Genomic DNA, 20,537 nt, shown 5'->3' with positions numbered 1-20,537 from the left:
CCTCACCACAGACCAAGAGACAACAGAGCCAAGAGACCACAAATTGAAACCTCTCAGTGAGCCAAAATAAATCTTTTTTTCCTTTGACTTTCTCAGATATTTTGTCACAGCAACCAAAAGCTGACAGTTATAGGATGAGATACAGGTTGAGATTATGAGAAAGTTCTTTAACACAACTCATGGCCTAGTGTTCATTATATTAGGTTCTTGTTGCTTTTATCTTGGGTAGTGCTGTAGTTCAAACCCAGGGCCACATTCATGCTAGTTAACATGGTCCATGACTGAATTACATCCCAAGCCCCTAGGGTATTGTTTTTATAAACTTCCAACAATAAATTAAGAACTGCTTCTTAGAGTTAGCCTTCCTCTCTGTTCTAAACCTGGTCCGAGTTAGATGAAAGTCAGGAAAAGCAAGCAGGGCACAAGCACACTCATTTGTGTATTTACGATGGGAAGTTTCTAAAACTTCCGAAACTTCAGTGTCTGAATTAAGGCTTCAAGGATATGCCAAGAGCTAAAGGAAATAAGATGAAAAAATAGCAACAAAAATACAACAAAAGTTCATTTTCCATTTGGCTCTTTTTATTAGAGAAATTGAGAATACAGCAAGTAGGGAAATCCCATGGTGAGTGGAACCATCACAGATACCTTTCTGGAACCCCAACCTTCTATGATCCCCAAAAATGTGCTTTGTGGCTTCAGCGATTTGTAAGGGGAGGGGAAAATACTGAAAAAGGCCACTATTTAATGGTGAAAGAATGAAGCTGTAGAGGTCCTAAACAGCCCAGGGCCAAAAAAGAAAATTAAAAATCTGCACAGAACAAGCCAGCCTCTGACTGCTGAGAGTAAGGCATTCAGGCGCCAACCTGGTGAGTTCTCAGCGGGCACTGTAGGTCAAGTGCACATAGAGGCTATTGGTAGTGAGCTGCACGTGGACACACACACACACACGTGGGCATACACATACCCACACACATACACACCCAAAAGAGGGAGAGTTGACTGGATTACACATTGGTGGTGTTGGTTTCATGTTCCCTAAGGGTTTGTGCTATGTTGAACCAGAATCTTCCTGCTTTGGGGTGTGGGGTGACTGGGCCCAAAGACTGCTACTTCTCTGGGTGTTGTTACAGGGCTGCATCTCATACCCCCATACCCCAAAGTGCATGACCAAAGAGCAAGTCTGGCTTCTGATATGTGCTGTTGCTCCCAGGAAACTAAGTGAGCTTCCTTCCAGTTGGCCACTGTCCTGTTGGACTATTTTCTAAAGAAACAAATACTGTTTGTTCTGTCAGGCCCTTCATCCACTGAGTCTTTTGCTTGGGCCACCTAGGGCAGTGACCTTATCCAGAACCAAAACACTCCTATGTTCTTCCCAAGTTTCTGCACTGATTCTTTCTTCCTGGAACCCAGCTGTAGCTGGAGATTCACAGGGAAAGGAAGACAGGGTGGGGACAATAACAAAACCCTACTGAACAAACCAGATGTCCTTCTCATACTTCTAGACACCCCTTTGACAATGCCAGCCCCTCTGCCTTAGGACCTAAGTGGCAGTTCTAATACCTACCACCCCCAGGATGTAACACACCCTCTTGAAGTCCTGGATGGCAGTAACCCGAGACTTGAGTGCTATTTTAGAGGTTCACCTGTGAGCCAAGATCAGAACACATCTTGTCTAAGAACCGGATCCTTCCCTGCCACCACTCTCCTGACACCATAACAAGGCAGCCCTGGGAGCAATAGTTTTTCACTTCTAGTAGCAATTCAAAAACACGGACTTAAGGATTCTACCAGACTCACTAGCAATAACATGCCATTGCCTTCTAAACATGTCCCCCAGCAACATGGGGCTCAGTGAAGCTGAAAATGCCACAGTGGGCGCTGGAGGCTTCTGCAGGCTTTCTTCAAAGACAACCACGGTGTCCGTCACACCAGGTTTACCAAGACCACACACCAGAGGCAAAACTCAACTTTTTTCTGGTCTAAAGACAGGTTTCTTTTTCTACACAAATCAGAATCTCATCTGTGGCTGGCTCCACACCAGAACTATGATGCCAGGGAATAGGCAATTTTTATTTGCAGGATTTTTAATAGAATGATTTTTAATAGAAATTTACAGGGTGGTTCAGAGCTCCAATAGCAACTGCCACAGCTCTCAAGTCAGACCAAAACTACCACCAAGTTGAACGGGATGCCAGTAAGTGATCAGATGAGCCCCTGTGCTAACGTTCCCAGGGTTCCTCCACTGTCTCCACCAGTATCAAGAGCAGGACTAGCTGGCTCTTCTCTTTAGAAAGGGTCACTATCGGCCTACAAGACAGCTTTTCAAATGACTGCCTTTTACCTAAACACATCTTGTCAGTCACTTATGTGCTGCTTCCACTGAAGAAACACACACCACTTCCTCCTATCTCTAATTCAGGATGCCCAAAGGCTATTGGAATTGAGAGTGATCAAGTGATCACTGGGCTTGGCTAATATCTCTGCCCTGCTAGGGTCCAAGGTGTGCATGTTGGCCTTTAGAAGGCACCCTGGTGCACCAAGACTGCTGCACATTCTGGGGCTACCACCTGATCTTCCCTCACTTTGTGCAAAATTGAAACAGTGTGTGGTACTTGCATGTTTCGTTCTATACAAAAATTCTCCCTCCCTCCCTAACCCTTATGTTTTAAACATTTATATAAATTCTTTAAACAGTAAGTTAGAAATCTTATTTACATTAATGTCTTTGTTCTCCCAAAAGAGCATCTAAAATCACACTCCCACCCCTTAATTGGATATAAATGTTCACCTAAATTGGACTGTACTATTGTTTTAAAGAGAAAGGGAAAAGAGAGAATCACCAGCTAAACTGTTTCCCCATCTTCTACAAATAAATTATGATACGGATCAGAAGCCAGTTTGCCAAGGGTCTTGCAAAGCCCTCAATCCGTAGATCCCAAGAATAAGTCAGGGTATGGGCCATTCCTCCTTTTCTCCAAATTGATGCACTCCATCCTTTGAGGTATGATTTATTTTTGTTTTTCTCTTCTCAGTCGTGTACCACGCAGAGCCCTTGGGCCGTCACAAAGCCCATGAGGCTATCAAGGTTTTGGGGCTCCTCTGGTACTGGCATAAATGGCCAGTAGGGAGGCCTGCAGATGCTGCAGGCCTGGGTTCAGGGTAACAGTCCCTGGCTACTGGTAGGTTATCACAGTTCCTCCTCTTCAGTACAGCCTCCGCCGATCATGAACCGGAATTCTTGCAGGTTTGAGACGCCATGGAAGTGAACAAAAGCTCCGGCAACCACAAAGATGTGAAAGAGTTGATGAGAGTGAAACTGGAGAGAGAAAAAAAAAGAGGAGTGGTAAAAAATTCTTAGGATCATTTAATCCTGGCTTATGCTAAGCAGAAGATAGGGAATGGACATGACTGAGCTCAAATTCAAGGAGTCCACAGATCCTGATATACCATTAGGTATATCACATTCTGCTGAGTTGAAAGCCAGCTCTCCCCAAAGAAATTCAGGTTCTTCCACTAAGCTCTAGACATGAAAATCTGCATGTTAGAGTACTGGTGAACTTGGGAGCAAACAACATACAGAATGTCTTGCAATAAGACCACAAGGTTCCTAAGGATTCTTTGATATCCAGCAGCAGAATATGACCAAATACTTTTGTTCATGGACAAGAATATTAGAGCTGTGGTCATTTAAATGCTCTCTGTTAGAGAAACTAAAGAAAACTACCAGGATCTAGTAGAAAAGTAAAAAAAAAAAAAAAAAAAAAAAGTCCCTAGAGTTTATTACTTCAGTAGTAAGATTCTAGAACTATACAAACAACATATATATCAAAAGATTGGGTAAGCTGGGTATGGTGGCATATACCTGTAATCCCAGTGGCTCAGGAGGCCAAGACAGGAGGATCACAAGTTCAAAGCCAGCCTTAGTAAAAATGAGGTGCAACTCAGTGAGACCCTGTCTCTACAAAATAGGGCTGGGGATGTGGCTGTGGTTGAGTGCCCCCCGAGTTCAATCCCTGCTACCCCTGCCCCCTCCCGCCCAAAAAAAGACTAAGTAAAGAGAGCCTCTTACTTTCCTATCAAGTCAGAAGCTGGTCTATAAACACGTGATACTATTTAAATTTTACCTGTTCTGTTGAATGCTATTTCACATCTCAAGCTCCATGTGCTCGATAAGCATCACTTCAAAACCTATACTATTCTCTCATTATAGTCTCAAAATGAAAAAGCCCAGTGGTAAGGCAGTATTTACGAAGGGAAAGACACTGATTTGAGAAATAAATATATATATATATATATATATATATATATAAACTTTAAAAAAGTCATATCCCAAGAGATGTTTCCTAGAAACCAAAGAAGATTAATTTTCCCAAAAAGGCAGGAAGAAATAAAAATTATTCCATATCAATCTCAAAATCATAATGAGACAAAAGGGATAAATGAGCTAATTTGAAGGTCAAAAGACTGCTTGTGTTCAGGATCACCTTCATTTTATAGACAGCTAAACTAAACTTTACAGTTTAATCAGCTTAGTCTATAAAAATCAACAACAGCTAAGCCACAGAATTCTAAAGGTCAGATTTCATATTAAACAACACTCCAATTCCACATTTGAAATGTTGCAGGCCCTCTTCTGTTAATTTCCCATCAATACCAGTCCCTTATATATTTTCTTTTCTCCTCTTTTCTACTATCTTACTAACAACAGTCCAAATAACTAACTCTTCCTCTTCCTCCAACAATTCATACACACAATCTCCTCTTACAAATCACCGGCCTTTGATATTAAAAAGGACCTTAGTTAGTACATCTGGTCCCCAAAAAAGTCTTTGGCAAAAATCTGGTCCATAACCTTGTTTCACTAATGAGGAAAATGAGATTAAAAAATGGTTAAATGATTTTTCATTACAGAGTAGTTAACAGGATTGATTAGAACTAGCCTAATTCTACCACTTAACAGCCATATGCCTTAGATAAGTCTTAATTTCCTAATCTGCAAAATGAAACTATAAATAACAGTTATAGAGCTAATGTATTAAATAAGTAACCCAAACACAGTACTTAGTACAGTACTGGACACGAAATAAATAGGAATTGTTGTTACTTTTGCTCTCCAGAGAAACAACTAATGAGGGACAGAGTTAGGACCAGAATAAAAGTCTCAATTTTGAGTCTGAAACTTTTTTGATTTTATCACTTCCCAGTCTGCCAACGATCCACTAAGAGGTACACATGCTTGATTACCCCTGATTACACTTACCCAGATGTCACATTTGCCTGGAAAGAAGCGTTCAGGGATCCGGGCAGCATAGAGGGCAGCTCCTGTAATGTAGAGGCTGGCCATGAGCATTAGCCAGCCTATCTGCCCTATGGTGGCAGCCCTCAGGAATCCTTCTGAGATGACATAGTGTAAGGTGGGAATGATTCCACTCAAGCCTAAGCCCAAAAACACTCCTAGGAATCATGAGAAGGGGGCGGGGGGGTGGGGGGAGATAAGAAGGAAGAGTCAATATTTCAGCACAGTACCATCTGTAAAACTGAAAATTCCAAGGTAGAATGCAACATTAGCTTCCTATTTTAAAGGAAAAGGAAGGTTCTTCAAACTCTGGAACACCATCACACAGATAACATAGCTATGTGCTAAAGATATACTTACAAATGTAAGTAGCCTCCTGCTAAGTGAGGTTTAGCTTAGTAAGTGAGCAGAGAACAAGGGTTTAGAATCACGTTACTATGTGCTTTAGAAAGGGATAGCTCTGAGAGTTTGTTTAAATTTCTCTAAATGCTGCCATTTTATAAACACAGCTTAAATATAGAGCATTATTTTCTCTTAGAAGCAACAGACATTCTGGGACTGGGGATGTAGCTCTGTGTTGAAAGTGCTTACCTAGCACTGGGTTCAACCCCAGTGTGTGTGTGTATATCTCACACACACACAAAAAAAAAAAAAAAAAAAGAGGAGGAGGAGCAGAAGCAACAAATAACACACATTTTTAGGGTGGGGAGGCAATGAATGATCAAATAACCTGGTGAGGTGATATCATAAAGCTAAAATACTTGTATTAGTAATCTAAATTTACAATCTAAAAATAGGTATTTAACATTTTTTAAAATGCCCTGAACAAATGGTCTAATATGTTAACAAGTAAGATGACAGATTAAAGAAAGAAAGATATATACTTCTGAGAGCTCCCAAGCTCCCAAACAAGTACATCACTCTGTCAGAATGGCTAGGGTGTGGTTCAGTATCATACTTCCCTAGCATGTGCAAGGCCCTGGGTTCACTCCCATACACTTTTGTCAGAATTACTCAGCACAGCCTACTAGCTTCAAAATCATTTATCAAAAGTAGCACTTTTGGGGGCTGGTTTTGTGGCTCAGTGGTAGAGCATTCACCTAGCACGTGTGAGGCCCTGAGTTTCATCATCAGCACCACATTAAAATAAAGGTATTGTGTCCAACTACAATTAAAAAATAAATATTTTTTAAAAATAATAATAATAATATAAAGTAGCACTTTTCAAACTTCTAGGTATGACCTAAGTCCTAAGATCAAGTAAGTACACACACACACACAAATACATACATATATACACATTTAGGGTTGTAACAGAAAATGTCATGATCAAAAAAAGTTTCAATTCTACTCATCTAAAACCAGTCTGAAACCTGTGTGTCAACAAAAGCAACAGTCACTCCGGCAGCAACTGCTCCTACATTTTGACAGGCAGACTTAAGAATGACCTTTACAACATAAGCTGTCATTGGTAAGCTTTCAACAGACAAGAAGCCCATTACTTAATTTGGATGTTACCAAATAAACTGCTGAGGTACAATAATACATGTAGGTGTATATATAGGATGCATACGCATAAATAAAATGGGCATCTAAGTGAGGAGGAAAATAATAATGCTGATCTCACAAAATACAGGAACCAAAGAGACCTAAATTAAAACTATTTCCTACCTCTACTATTCTTATATAGAAACAGTACCATGATCCAGTTCTTTCTCTACATACTAAGCACAGGCTGCTAATGACCTTTCATTCTTTGAGGCAAAGCCAAAGGAACTTGGTTCTTTTGACGTATATAAATAGCAGAATGCTCAGCTCTACTCAGCAAAGAAGTTCTTATCTTATGTGCTCAGCAGGCTTAACACTGCAGAACTACTGAAGGGCTACTGAAGGCCAACCCTGACCACTGTTTATCTGCTCATAGAAGCACTCGCTTTAAGGAGAAAAAAAAAAAAGGCAAAGTGTGGTGACAATGGTCATTAATATGAGGTTGATTTCTATTCTACTATCTTAAGGCATCTACCAGAGCTTGAATTTTATTACTAAATGGTTAAAAGAAAAGAAAAAAAAGGAAAGATTGAAAGAAAAAATACTGCTTGTAATAATACTGTTCATTCAAACTCAAGAGGCACTGGGTTTTACAAAATTGAAGACACATCCATGGCTACAAGGAGGCCCAGTTCAATGGGAAACAAAAACCTCTCTGAATCTTCTTGTTGGAGTATGGAGTTAGCAATCAAGATGCTAAGAGGCTTTTGAACTTCATCTGATGCCAATTAAACAGGCATTATCCTAAATATTAAAAGCTCCTTTATCCATATCAGAAGAGATGGGTGGTGCTTACTTTCACAATAACATGAGCTGTATAGGTGAAACCTGATTTATCTCAATAGCTTACAAAATATTTTAAAATAAAAATATACAACAAAACAAAAAACGAAAAACACAATAACAATTAGTCACTTAAAAAGTACACTAAATTGAAAGAATAAAAGAAATCATTACTTCATAAAGGCTGCAGAGCCTTCAAACCACCTTATGAAAAGTGTTTGGCCTCAAGTAAACAACGCCTGAAACAGAGGACCTCACCCAGCTCACCACTGCCCTCTACCCTGTGCCTTAAGAAAACCAGTGACCCTGAAAACAACCATGACTACTATATTAAAAGTTCTTCAACAACAGGAACTAATATTTATTCTTCTTTCATCATAAACAAAGTATAAGGCTCGTGTAATGGCAGAGTTTTGTGTGTAATGGCAGAGTTTTGTGTGTGATGGTTTTTTTCAGGGGGGTGGGGGATGTACCAGGGATTGAACTCAGGAGCACTGAACCACTGAGCCACATCCCCAGCCCTATTTTGTATTTTAATTAGAGACAGGGTTTCATTGAGTTGCCGTCGCTGGGGCTGGCTGTGAACTCATGATCCTCCTCTGAACTCCCAGCCTCCTGAGCCACTGGGATTACAGGCGTGTGCTACCACACCTGGCTAAAGGCAGAGCTTTAATCAATGACTGGTGAATGAATGTCCAATGTAAAACCTCCACATGGACTTACCTGCTCTTACTCCCCGATACTGAGGGGTGGCAAACATGTCCCACTGGGAAACAATGATGGCTGCAATGCCCAGCACACAGATGACAATCAAGTAGATGAAGCAAGGTTGTGGGTTACAGTAGAAAGAATAATAAAGCCAAGGAACAAAACTTCCCATAATTAGAAGAGCAATACCAGAATAATCCAGTCTAGAATTAAAAAAAAAAAAATTATTTAATGCTAAAAATTACTGCCTGTTATAGGTCCCAATTAATCCCCCATAACATGAGCTATCTACAACTGAAGGCAAGTTGCTTGCTTTAATTAAAAAAAAAAAAAAAAAAAGTTCTCATCAGATGGTATCAAAAACGGATATCTTCTCCTAACCTTACACTGACTCTAAATCACTGATCAAACTATGGACCGTACAGATACTTACTTAGAGAAGAGCCGGGAGACCCCTTCTGAGTGGCAGTACACTGTGTGGAAGAGCCATGAAAACGAAAGGCAGAGAATGGCTCCCAAGAAAAATAACCCAAAGACCACCTTCTCTTGCAGAGGGGCTACAAAGGAGATATTTGGGCGAAACATATAAAAGATCCCCAGGCACAGGAAGAATACACAACCTAGGAAAAGAGTGAAGGAGACGAAGAAAATATTATTCTTCTGAAGAGACAGTGTTCTACATTAATTCTGCTTATAATCGTTCTCAGCAGCAATGATACCTGTATCAAAAGTTCCATAATTTTTTTTTCCAAGTTCATCCAAAATTTACTTTAAATACTGTTGATATCATATAAAATTTAGCTTCACAAATTGGGCATTACAGAACATAATAACTTAATCTAACAGCATAATCCAAAAGGAAATCAGATAATGCTGTTACTTCTTAGAACTGGCATGAAATTTCATTTATGAAATTTTTGGTATATACATACAGCCCAGCTATGAAAGGCCCTTTTTGTTTTCACTTTGAATTCCAACACCTCCAAATCCTGACAGAAAATAATAGCTTTCCTATACCAATAGCTGTCAAGAAGCACCATGCTGCTTCTCTGGTCCTTACAGCATGGTCCAGTAGGGACAGCAAAGTACCTACTCAGGGCATTTCATAACCAGTTCTTGAACTGTTCTCCACAGCAAGATACCATGTTCTTACTGCTTAGACCACTTACCACAAAGAAGGTCAGATATTTAGAAGTCAAACATTTACTAAGTGATCCTGTTTTATCATTTTAACCTAAAAATTACTTCTGACTTAGATATGTCCAACAGATTTAATTGGATTTTTTCTCTAGTTTACTTTCACTATTCTTGCAGGCAAGAACTCAGAGGCACAGAAGAAATCAAATGTGTGATAAGAAATACAAGTCAAATGGAGTAAAGCCAGAAACTATATTATTACATTAATGATAATCTATAACTACCATCATTAATTCCAAAACAGATGGGAAAAGGATACACTCATACATTGTTGGTGGGACAGCAAACTGGTGCAACCATTCTGTTAAGCAGTATGAAGATTCTCAAAACACTAGGAATGGAACCACCATTTGAGTCAGTTATACCATACCTTGATATATATATCCAAAGGACTTAAAATCAGCATACTACGGTGATGCAGCCACATCAATGTTTATAGCAGCTCAATTCAGAGTAGCTAAGCTGTGGAACCAACCTAGGTGCCTTTCAACAGATGAATGGATAAAGGTATTGTGGTATATATACACAAAAGAACATTACTCAGCCTTAAAGAATAATGACTTCGTGACATTCAATGGATGGACTTGGAGACTATTATGCTAAGCGAAATAAGCCAGTCCCCCAAATGTTTTCTCTGATAGGTGGCAGCTAACCCACAACAACTGGTGGGGGGTGGGGAGAACAGAAGTTCATTGGATTAGACAAAGAGGAATAAAGGCAAGGGAGGGAGGATAGAAAAGACAGTGGAAAGAATCTGATGTAACTTTCCTAAGTACAGTGAATCACAACATTGTGTACATCCACAAGACTAGGATCCTAATTAGATAAGATATATTCCATGTTTATATATCAAAACAGATTCTGCTATCATGTATAACTAAAAAGAAAAATAAAATGTTATTACTATATGTATTTAAAAAACACTTGTTATATATATTCCAAAACAGAAGGCCTGTACCTGCTGTCATTCCCTACTCTCTAGTCTCCCTCAACCCTACCCTAGATAACCATTAATCTACTTTCTGCTTCTATGGATTTGCCCGCTCTGGACATTTCATGTACATGGAATCATAAAATTATGTGGCCTTTGGTGGCTGGTTTCATTTACTTAGCAAATGTTTACAAGGCTCACTCTTGTAATATAATCTGTGTCTCATCCCTTTTTTAAGTTCAAAAAAAATATTCCACTGTATTATATACCACATTTTGTTTATCCAGTCATCAGCTGGTAGATATCTGAGTTGCTTCTACTTTTTAGCTGTCATGAATCATGATGCTATCAACTTCATGCACATGTTTTTCTGTCAATGTGATTTTAATACCTAGGAGTGCAATGTCTGGTAACTGTCTTTAACTTTTTGAAGAACCAACAAACTATTTTCCATAGGGCTGCCCCATTTTACATCTTACTGGCAATATACAAATATTCCAATCTCTCCATATTCCCCATCAAACTTTTATTGCATTTCTTCTTTTTTTTTAAACCAGGGATTGAACTCAAGGGTGCTTAACCACTCAGCTACATCGCTAGCCCTTTTTTATCCTCCTGCCTCAGCCTCCGAAGCCACTGGGATTATTTTTCTTTTTCTCAATTACAGCTATCCTGGTAGGAGTGAACCAGTCCCTCAACACATTTCTCAATACATCTGATTTGTATGTCTTTATAAAAATGATGTCTCTCTTGAGTTTTACCAATAAAGACAAACTGACTGTTCTTTAACAGTTCTTTACTAGACTCTTACCAGACATGATCTGCAAATATTCTCTCCCACTCTGAGGGTTGTCTTTTTACTTTTTCCTCTCCAAACTGGGGACTGAACTATGCCCAGAGGCACTATGCCCCTGAATTATATCTCCATAACTGTTTTGTTGTTGTTGTTTTTAAGAAAGGGTCTTTCTAAATTACCAAGGCTGACCTTAAGCTTGAATCCTTCTGCTTCAGCCTCCCAATTGATCGGGATTAACAGTTATATGTAACCAGGTCCAACTTCTCAATCATGTTCTTTGACATAAACCAATTTTTTTATTTTGATGAAGTTTAAATTATCTGTTTTTTTCTTTCTCTGTGCTTTGTCAATGCTAAGAAATTTGTCTAATCCAAGGTCACAAAGATTTATGTCTATGTTTTTCCCCAAGTTTTATAGTTTTAGCTCTGTGTTTAGGTCTTTGTTCATTTTTATTTATGGTGTGAGGTTAGGGTCCAACTTATTTTATACATGGCTATTTAGCTATCCTAGCAACATCTGTTTAGGACTATTCTTCTCCCTCCTCCCCGCCCTTGCATTTAATATACAATCATGACAGGGAAAACATGAAAAAATGAAAAAATATTTCATTTTCTATTTTAAGCCAAATTAAATTTAATAGTGAATAAGTAATGACTGAAAAATCACCTTCATCTCTACTTATTGAAAAATATTGATAATGTTCTAAAGATCTAGGAGAGAATAATGTGACTTAGTTGTAATAAAATCACAGTATGCCTCTGGACATAGTTCAATCCTCAGTGACAATACATTTTTAAGTTCTATCCTTACCCTCAAATACAAGATAATCAAGTGAATCACTAATTCATCTACCACTGATATTTCATACCTAAGAGATGTGTCCAGATGTTGCCTGTCTCAGTGTGTATTCTGAAAATGCTCTTAAAACAGGCCCGAAAAGAAGGCATAGGAGGCCGATGTCCATGTAAAAGGAAGTCATTATCCTTGAGCCAGTCTGGAAGCACATCATGAGGGATTACTCGCCATCGACCTTCCCATACCTGGAAGAAGAGTTATTGAACATCTTTGTGATTTTAGTTGTCCTACTAGCAACAACAATCCCAAACAACTGTCTCTTTTACCGCATTGTTGTACGATGGAAAAAAAAAATTTTTAAAAAGGCAAATATATGCGAAATGTATAATGTCATATCCTGAATTCTTAAGACTGACAAATTTTTTTTTTCCTTAGGAAAAGGAAGGAGTAAAAAAAAATTATACAACATGCCCTAAAACAGCTTTACTTCAGTCCGAGTGAAGAACGGATGAGGAGTCTAAAGTTCCACCCATAAAGACCTTCCTTCATCCCCCATAACAGACTTCTGAAAAATTCCTGTGACATTAAATATGACTTTTTATATTTATCTGTTGGGAAAAAAAGAATTGCATAGAATTATGCTTTTGTGCCTTTTGCTAAACTCTCCCCTGGCCCCCACTTCCCTTTACTCTTTCTTCTCTCTCCACCATATCAAATATGATGAAGTAGAAAAGAAACAGAGCACAGGGGTCAGAAAATCTTGGGTCTCGAGTATTAACTAAACTATATGAGCTTTAATCAAATATAAAATCTCCAAACTTCATTTTCCTCATTTATATATTGAGGAAAACAGTGTTTCACCACATAAGAAGGAAATCATGAGGATCAAACAAAAATGATACAAAAACTTCATAAATAAATTAGCAATCCCTAGTCCTTAATTATCCCCAGAAGCTATTACCTGTTTAAGAATTAGTGACTAGTCCCCCTTGCTCCTGCTAGAGAGACAGCAAAGAAGCTCCACTTTAACGGCCCTTCAATTCCCACAGCCCCCCTTTTCTTCCTTTTCCTGTTGTCCCTCTCCCTGACAGACAGAGGGATGGAGTCATTCCTCCTTAGAATGTCTATCAATTTCTGTAGTTGTTTCTTTACATTGTCTCTCAGGTCACAGAGCTCATATCACAACGATCACTTATCCAGAACTAAGTTGCTTCTGCTAGCCAGAAAGATGTAATGAAAATGCCAGGCATGTGGTTTACCTTACAGTTAATGTGGGCTCAGCAGTGCTTCCAGATTACTACCTTAAAGCAATAATCCAGACTACAAATGAGCAGAGCTCACCTCCAAAGACTACCACTTCTTATCTCTGGGGGTCTTGTACAAAACAACATAGCCAAGCCACAGAAAGTTGGCTTTCCTTCTCTCTACTATGCAGAAAGATTGCCACCCAGCCGCTGTGCCCACAGCTGTTTCCTGTTCTTTGCTCTTACCTTATTAAGATCTACAAAAGAACTGACTATGCAACACCTCCTCTGACTCCAAAGAAAATGAGAACTGCCAACTTAAGAACAAATATGACCCTCCTTTTTCTTTTTAAATACACACACACACACACACACACACACACTTTAGTTGGGTTCAATTCTTAGTACCACAAATAAATAAATAAATGTCTATTTCAAATTCACAGGCTCAAGTGATCTTCCCGACTTGGCCTCCCAAGAAGCTGAGATGACAGGCACCACCACACTTTGCTCTCCCCTAGATATTTTCAATCCACAGCTGGTTGAATCCATGGACATGAAACCCATGGATAAAGAGGGTTGGTTGCACTACCACTTGTAAAAGTGGCTGTATTATGAGATCTTCCACAGGAAGAGACAAAGATCAAGACAATGAATTTTTAATACCTATTCTGAACTTGGGAAAAATAATTATTGTAAACATTAACCTTATAAAATTTTGCTCCTTATTTTAGTTTCAGCAAATTTTATTTTATATTGTTTATTAGTCACATATGCATTTAATGCCAGAGTGATTTGTCCCATTGTTTCTAATATTCTAGTGGTCTAAACACTGAGCCAAAGAGCAATACTACTTCCTTAATTATATTTTATTTGGTGACATATTTAACAGATACTATGTACCCTCACTCTCAACTTAAAATCATATACTGCCAACACAAATAGGCAACCTTTACTCCCTGAAACAAAACAATAGACAAAAGATTTATCTATAAGCTTGACAAGATACTGCCTCTATCAAACATCTCAGCAATGGTCCACTGGGTTTATACTTGACCCTAAAACATACATGCATATATACACCAATTTTTTTCCACTACCTATGGCACACCTCCTATTCCCACACAAACCCGGCTATGCTGGTAAAATAGCAAAAATCAAAGTCTGCAAAAAGAGATCGGATCAAACTTGGAAACTTTAAAGACAAAATTACTTACTTCCCCCAAAAGGGAAGGTAACACCAGCAAAGCCAAAGCACACCTCATTTTAAACTGTCTCTGTTTACTTGCTTCCAGTTCAAGAAACAGAATCTTACTGTCGGTAGACATGGCCAGTTTTCAAGCCTGGTCAGTTGCCCTGCCACAGCAAGGTACAGTGACACTGGAACACCATGTAACAGGATGCCTCCTGACTGTTCTCACAAACAGATTGGTAGAAGATAAGGGAATGGAAAAAGTTTTTATACCCAAACATTTTTCTTCAGTAACTCATATGTAGCATGCAAATGCCCATCCTATCTATTCTCCCATTAACTATTAAATTTTTAAGTTTTATTTGCTTTATCCTTTGTTCAGTTCAGAAAGAGAACAAATGGCAGTCAGGTATCCCAACTAGTCTATAAATATTAAAACTCCCCAATGGCTAAGACACTAACTATATGACTTGAAGAGATTTCTTCACATCAGAATCATCTTTTGAAAAACAAAATGTACCTATTTTATTCTTTGTGTTAATTATCCTGAGACAGTGATCACAATGAATTTATTGTTTTGCTTGGCTTTTTCTGTCATCAGTTTTTAAACACTGACTAAAATGTGCAGGGTTCTATGAAACCTACAAATGTTTATATTTACCCTCAACGCCCCGCCCCCAGCACTTAATCTGGAAGGGTTATCTATGTTAAAATCATAACATTCTCTTCTTATCCCTAGCCCAATATATAGTATTCTAAGTCAACCGGGTCTCAATTATTTTCAGCATCACTGTGAATGCAGGAAAATCTAAATTTAGTTTTCAGAATCTAATCTAATCTGCCTGTAATCCCAGTGGCTCAGGAGGCCAGGACAGGAGGGTCATAAACTCAAAGCCAGCCTCAGCAATTTAGCAAGGCCCTAAGCAACTTAGTGAGACCTTGTCTCAATATAAAAAATTTTTAAAGGGCTGGGATGTGGCTCATTGGTAAAGCATCCCTGGGTTCAATCCCCAGTGTCTTCCTCCAACCCCAAAAAAAGTTATGGTTTCAGGGAAGGGAAAATAGGGGAGCCAGGGATTGAAATGGAGTAAATTAAATTCCATGACTTTGTCAAAATGAACCCAACTATTATTATATACAATTATAATGCACTAATAAAAGAAAAAAAGTTGTGGTTCATAAAACCCATGAAAAGTTACACTTCATAAAATTTTCTCTCTGAATAATTAAAAGTTATCTTTAAATGTTTAATAAGTGGATTTATACATACATACCCATACACCTGCCAAGGCCCTTACTGATTAATCAAGTACCTATTCATTCACCAGTGTCCCTATTTCTCTAAGGAAGCAACCGCAATTCTAGTTACCATTTTAGGGAAACAAAACAAAACAAATTATTCCTAACAGAGTCAGCCAATGGATTGAAAGAGGCCACAGAGACAGAAAATATGCCAGCTGAAAACTGGAAAATTTCCATCTCAAAAGTAGTCTGATTGCCCATCAAATCCCTAGAAAGAAAAATAGGTTTCCTATCCTAACAGCAGAGTACATTTATTTTAATACAGCATTTGAATATCTACCACTTTCAACTTGGTTTAATCTTATCTAATCAACAAGACCTTTACTTTGCTAAACTCTTATCAGGAAAAGTTTGTTTCCCAAATGGATATTCTAGTTTTATCAGAACTTTTATCAAGGCTGCTATTGGCAAACAAATGCATTGTGCCTTGAACAGGGTTAAAGTTAAGAGACAGCCTCCAATCCTTATCTTACCAGAGATTTTTTCCAAAGTAAACCAAAGGTCAAAGTACTACCCCCTTTGGGTTTTTTTTTTTTTTTGGGGGGGGGGGTGGTGATAAAGAGCATAGAAAATGATAAGAAACCACAATCTTACCTTACAAACAAACTCTTCCATTCTTTCCATAGCATGATGGGCTTGCAAAAGAGGGGACATGCCCATAAACCCTTCATCCTCCTGAGAAGTGTCATCATTGCACTCTTGTTCCTCAGAGCTCTGCAAGGCAATCACAGGGAAAAAAAAGTAAACAAGAGACTTAAGAGCCAAATGGCACAACACAGTTTGCTTTTCAAATTAAGATTTTAAAAAAATTTAAGAACAGTAAGTAAAGTCAGTTTATTATAGCATCATCAGTACTAAAAATAAACAGTATCCGGGCTAGGACTGTGGCTCAGTGGCAGAGCACTTGCCTCGAACGAATGAGGCACTAGGTTCAATTCTAAGCACCACATGAAAATAAATAAATAATGGGATGGGGTTGTGGCTCAGTGGTAGAACGCTCGCCTAGCATGTTCGAGGCCCTCGGTTTGATCCCCAGCACCATATAAAAACAAATGAAAGTTCTATGTCCAACTACAACTAAAAAATAAGTATTAAAAAATATTTAAAAGGGCTGGGGATGTGGCTCAAGCGGTAGCGCGCTCGCCTGGCATGAGTGCGGCCCGGGTTCGATCCTCAGCACCACATACAAAGAAAGATGTTGTGTCCGCCGAAAACTAAAAAATAAATATTAAAATAAATAAATAAATAAATATTTAAAAATAAATAAAATGAAGGTATTTGTCCATGTACAACTAAAAAAATATATATTAAAAAAAAGAACAGTATCAAATTTTCTGACAGATAAGTGAACTTATCTACTACATCATCATCCCTGTTTGTTTCAGTATCAAATTCTTGGAGGAGATTTACTGGATTCTTTTTTGGTTTTAAGATTTTCACAGACCACATAATATTATACTAAGAAGAAAATCAAGACTCCCACCTGGTACATCTAAAATAAGTAGTAGGCACTCTACCACTCAGCTACAATCCCAAATGCCAAATAAATGCCCAAAACAGAAGAAAGGGCTCCATAAAGGTCATCAAACTTAATTCTCATAACCATCTTTTTATTACTTAAGTATTCTTATCCCCATTTAACATATAACCTTAGTCAGGCACAGTGGCATACACCTGTAATCTGAGAGACTCAGGGGGCTCAGGTATGAGGATCATGAATTCAAAGCCAGCCTCAGCAATTTAGGAAGGACATAAGTAATTTAGGGAGATCCTGTCTCAAGATAAAAGGGCTGAGGATTTAGCTCAAAGGTAAAGAGCCCCAGGGTTCAATCCACAGTACCTCTCCTCCCCTCCAAAACACAAACCATGCATAAGAACTTTAGAGAAAGAGGTTAAATAAGTTGTCCAAGGTTAAAGCTAGTCAAGTAGAAAAGTTAAAAAAAAAAAAAAAATCCAAAACCCCAGTGTCTTTCCACATTCTAAAGAAAATTTTGTCCAGGAACATGGAGCAAAAAGTAACAATCTAATAACGATTTAAATCACTAAAATGAAGATTTCTGTTTCTAGACCAAGCTTATAGTTTAGATAGAACAATAAAAAGGGAAATGGACAAAAAGCCAGGCAACTTCTAACCACAAACATGAAGGATTTTTATTAGAAGTCACTCAAACTTTCTAAGCCTCAAGTTTCTCACTTATATAGCCTCCTACATCTCTCAAATTCTGATATTATAATTCAATGAATAATGATAGTGTAAGAACTGGAATTCCATATCTAACCAAAGACTCTGCTAGATAAACAGTGCTGCTAACATGATTACATGAAGAAAGTTGGGGTGGGGGGTGCACCTGGGTTGTAGTTCAGTGGTAGAGTACTTGCCTAGTATGTGTGAGGCACTGGGTTCAATTCTCACCGCCACATAAGTTTATTTATACACACACACACACACACACACACACACATATAAAGGTCCATTGGCAATTAAGAAAATTATCTTCTATCCCTGATCAGAAAACTATTAAGAATAAACACACAGAAGCAATAGGGAATCTACCACAGCACTTGAATTTGAACCTATTTTTTTTTTTAATATTTTATTCCTTTCTTCACTTTGTAAAATATAAGCTTGAGGCTATTACATAGCATGTTAGATTTACACGCCCAAACTTTGACTTTAGGAAAAGAGTATATTCTCTAATAAAACACACACTGTCTTTGATTACCTAAAATGTGCCCAACTATCCTTTATACTTCCTGTTTTAAATGCTTCCCTAACTTCCTTTCACCTGGTATTTCTCAACCTTTCTTTCATTACCACTTCCCCCACCCCAGGAACATTTTTAGATTTTCCCCCCTATCCTATTCCCATGACACTTTAAACACAAACACTTATCTGTACATGGTAGTCCTGTGGAGGACTAAATTCCTTGTAATATTTAATAGTTTTTCACTCTTCCTCGGACCAAGGACCAATTTTCAGACAATGCACACCCTACCTAACCCATAGGAACTGTCTCCTCTTCTAAATTTCCTCAGCACGTATAAGTCTGTGTCTTTCACTGGCCAATTAATGAGTATCTATCTAATTAGACTCTTTTTTTTGTTGTTGTTAACTTCTACTATTTTATTTAACATTGGATAAGATTTTACTTTTTTAGACCAAAATTAGGTCTAGGTGTCTGCTTATCTTCTTCCCCATATATGGTGGTTTAATTAATGAATGCTTTAAAGAATGTGCCTAATTAAATGTAAAATGATGAAGTTCCATTAAAACATGAATTATACGAAAATAGGCAACAGCCTGAAATAATCAGATTAATTCTAAAATATAAAATTATATAATATATAAAATAGCTCAAATATGTATGTGTACTCAACATGTATAACAAACAAGGATTCGATTTTTATTGCCATGCAAATAAATTGTGTCAGCAGTTTCAAAGCCATAAATAAACCAGGCACAATTTGGTGTTCCTGTAATCCCAGCTACTGGAGTGTGTGAGACAAGAGGATTGCAAATTCGAGGCTAACCTCAGCAATTTAGTGAGACCTTATCTTGAAATTTAAAAAAGGACTGAGGATGTAGGTCAGTTGTAGAGTACCCCTGGGTTCAATTTACAGTACCAAAACAAAACTAAACTATAAATGAGCACATAAGATACAATCATAGTTCAATGTTTCCCTTATTTGTAAAATCTGGTGAGACTGCAAAGAGTCTTAAATGTCAGTGGCACTGCTTAAACTTAGTAATTCTGAGATCAGGATATGTGCAATTGGATCAACAGAGGATTACTGATAGGAAAAAATAAACTAGCCTCACTGGCAAGAGAAAGAACAATTCACACACACAATCTTCCCTTACAGACTTGGATGAAGAAAACTTGCAGATTGGGCACTTGGGGGCAGAAGGAACCAAAACTGAACTCAGGGGCACTCGACCACTGAGCCACATCCCCAGGCCTATTTCCCCCCCCCCCAAGGCCTATTTTTGACAAGGTCTCACTGAGTTGCTTGGTGCCTCACTTTTTGCTGAGGCTGGCTTTGAACTCACAATCCTCCTCTCTCAGCCTCCTGAGCCTCTGGGATTACAGGTGTGCACATCACTCTGGGCTGTTATGAGCACCTTTTTAAACAGTACTCTCTACAAAGAGAGATTGATTAATAGATCAACCAAAGTGATAGGAAGAGAAGAGGAATCATGACATTACTACTAAGGAAGAAACAACTTTTGTGTCCTTAGTGGTGCTAATAAATTTTTGTTGAAAGTAAATAAAATTATATTAAGAATGCAGGATGTATTATCTGGGATGAACACTGTTTATTAAGAAAGTTTAGGGGCTGGGGATGTGGCTCGAGCGGTAGCGCGCTCGCTCGCCTGGCATGCATGCGGCCCGGGTTCGATCCTCAGCCCCACATACAAGCAAAGATGTTGTGTCTGCCGAAAACTAAAAAAAAAATAAATATTAAAAAAAAAAATTCTTTCCCTCTCACTCTCTCTTTAAAAAAAAAAAAAAAGAAAGTTTTAGCCAGGCATAATGGCACTTGCCTGTAATTCCAGTGGCCCCAGAAGCTGAAGTAGGAGGATCACAAGTTTGCGGCCAGCCTCAGCCACTTAGCAAAGCAAAAAGCAATTTACAGAGAACCTGTCTTAAAATAAAAAGAGATTGAGGATGTAGCTCGTGGTTAAGTGCCTCTGGGTTTAATTCCCAGTAATCCCCCGCCAAAAAGCATAAAATGACTTG

The 20,537-nt window shown here is 38.3% G+C and overlaps 1 protein-coding gene across 5 annotated transcripts in view; it reads right to left on the bottom strand.

Annotated features, from left to right (window-relative positions):
* Positions 1-560: 560 nt before the first annotated feature.
* Adipor2 (adiponectin receptor 2) overlaps positions 561-20,537 on the bottom strand; it is an 80,180-nt gene continuing 60,203 nt past the window's right edge. For 4 of the 5 annotated variants that reach the window (XM_058584154.1, XM_046459823.2, XM_046459824.2 and 1 more), the window contains 6 exons: positions 16,390-16,509; positions 12,131-12,302; positions 8,772-8,958; positions 8,354-8,541; positions 5,264-5,457; positions 561-3,319 (listed from right to left, as the gene is read on the bottom strand). In XM_058584154.1, the coding sequence (XP_058440137.1) occupies positions 3,191-3,319; positions 5,264-5,457; positions 8,354-8,541; positions 8,772-8,958; positions 12,131-12,302; positions 16,390-16,509 (990 nt within the window). In that variant the 3' untranslated portion in view covers positions 561-3,190. The remainder of the gene's footprint in view (positions 3,320-5,263; positions 5,458-8,353; positions 8,542-8,771; positions 8,959-12,130; positions 12,303-16,389; positions 16,510-20,537) is intronic. The other variant, XM_046459827.1, reaches the window with a different exon arrangement.

The sequence above is a fragment of the Marmota monax genome, unplaced genomic scaffold (assembly GCF_021218885.2).
Source record: "Marmota monax isolate L192 unplaced genomic scaffold, Marmota_monax_Labrador192_F-V1.1 WCK01_AAM20220418_F8-fsc00163, whole genome shotgun sequence".
Classification (NCBI taxonomy): Eukaryota; Metazoa; Chordata; class Mammalia; order Rodentia; family Sciuridae; genus Marmota; species Marmota monax.
Note: the sequence above shows the minus strand (reverse complement) of the source record. Positions and strands in the feature narration are given on the sequence as shown.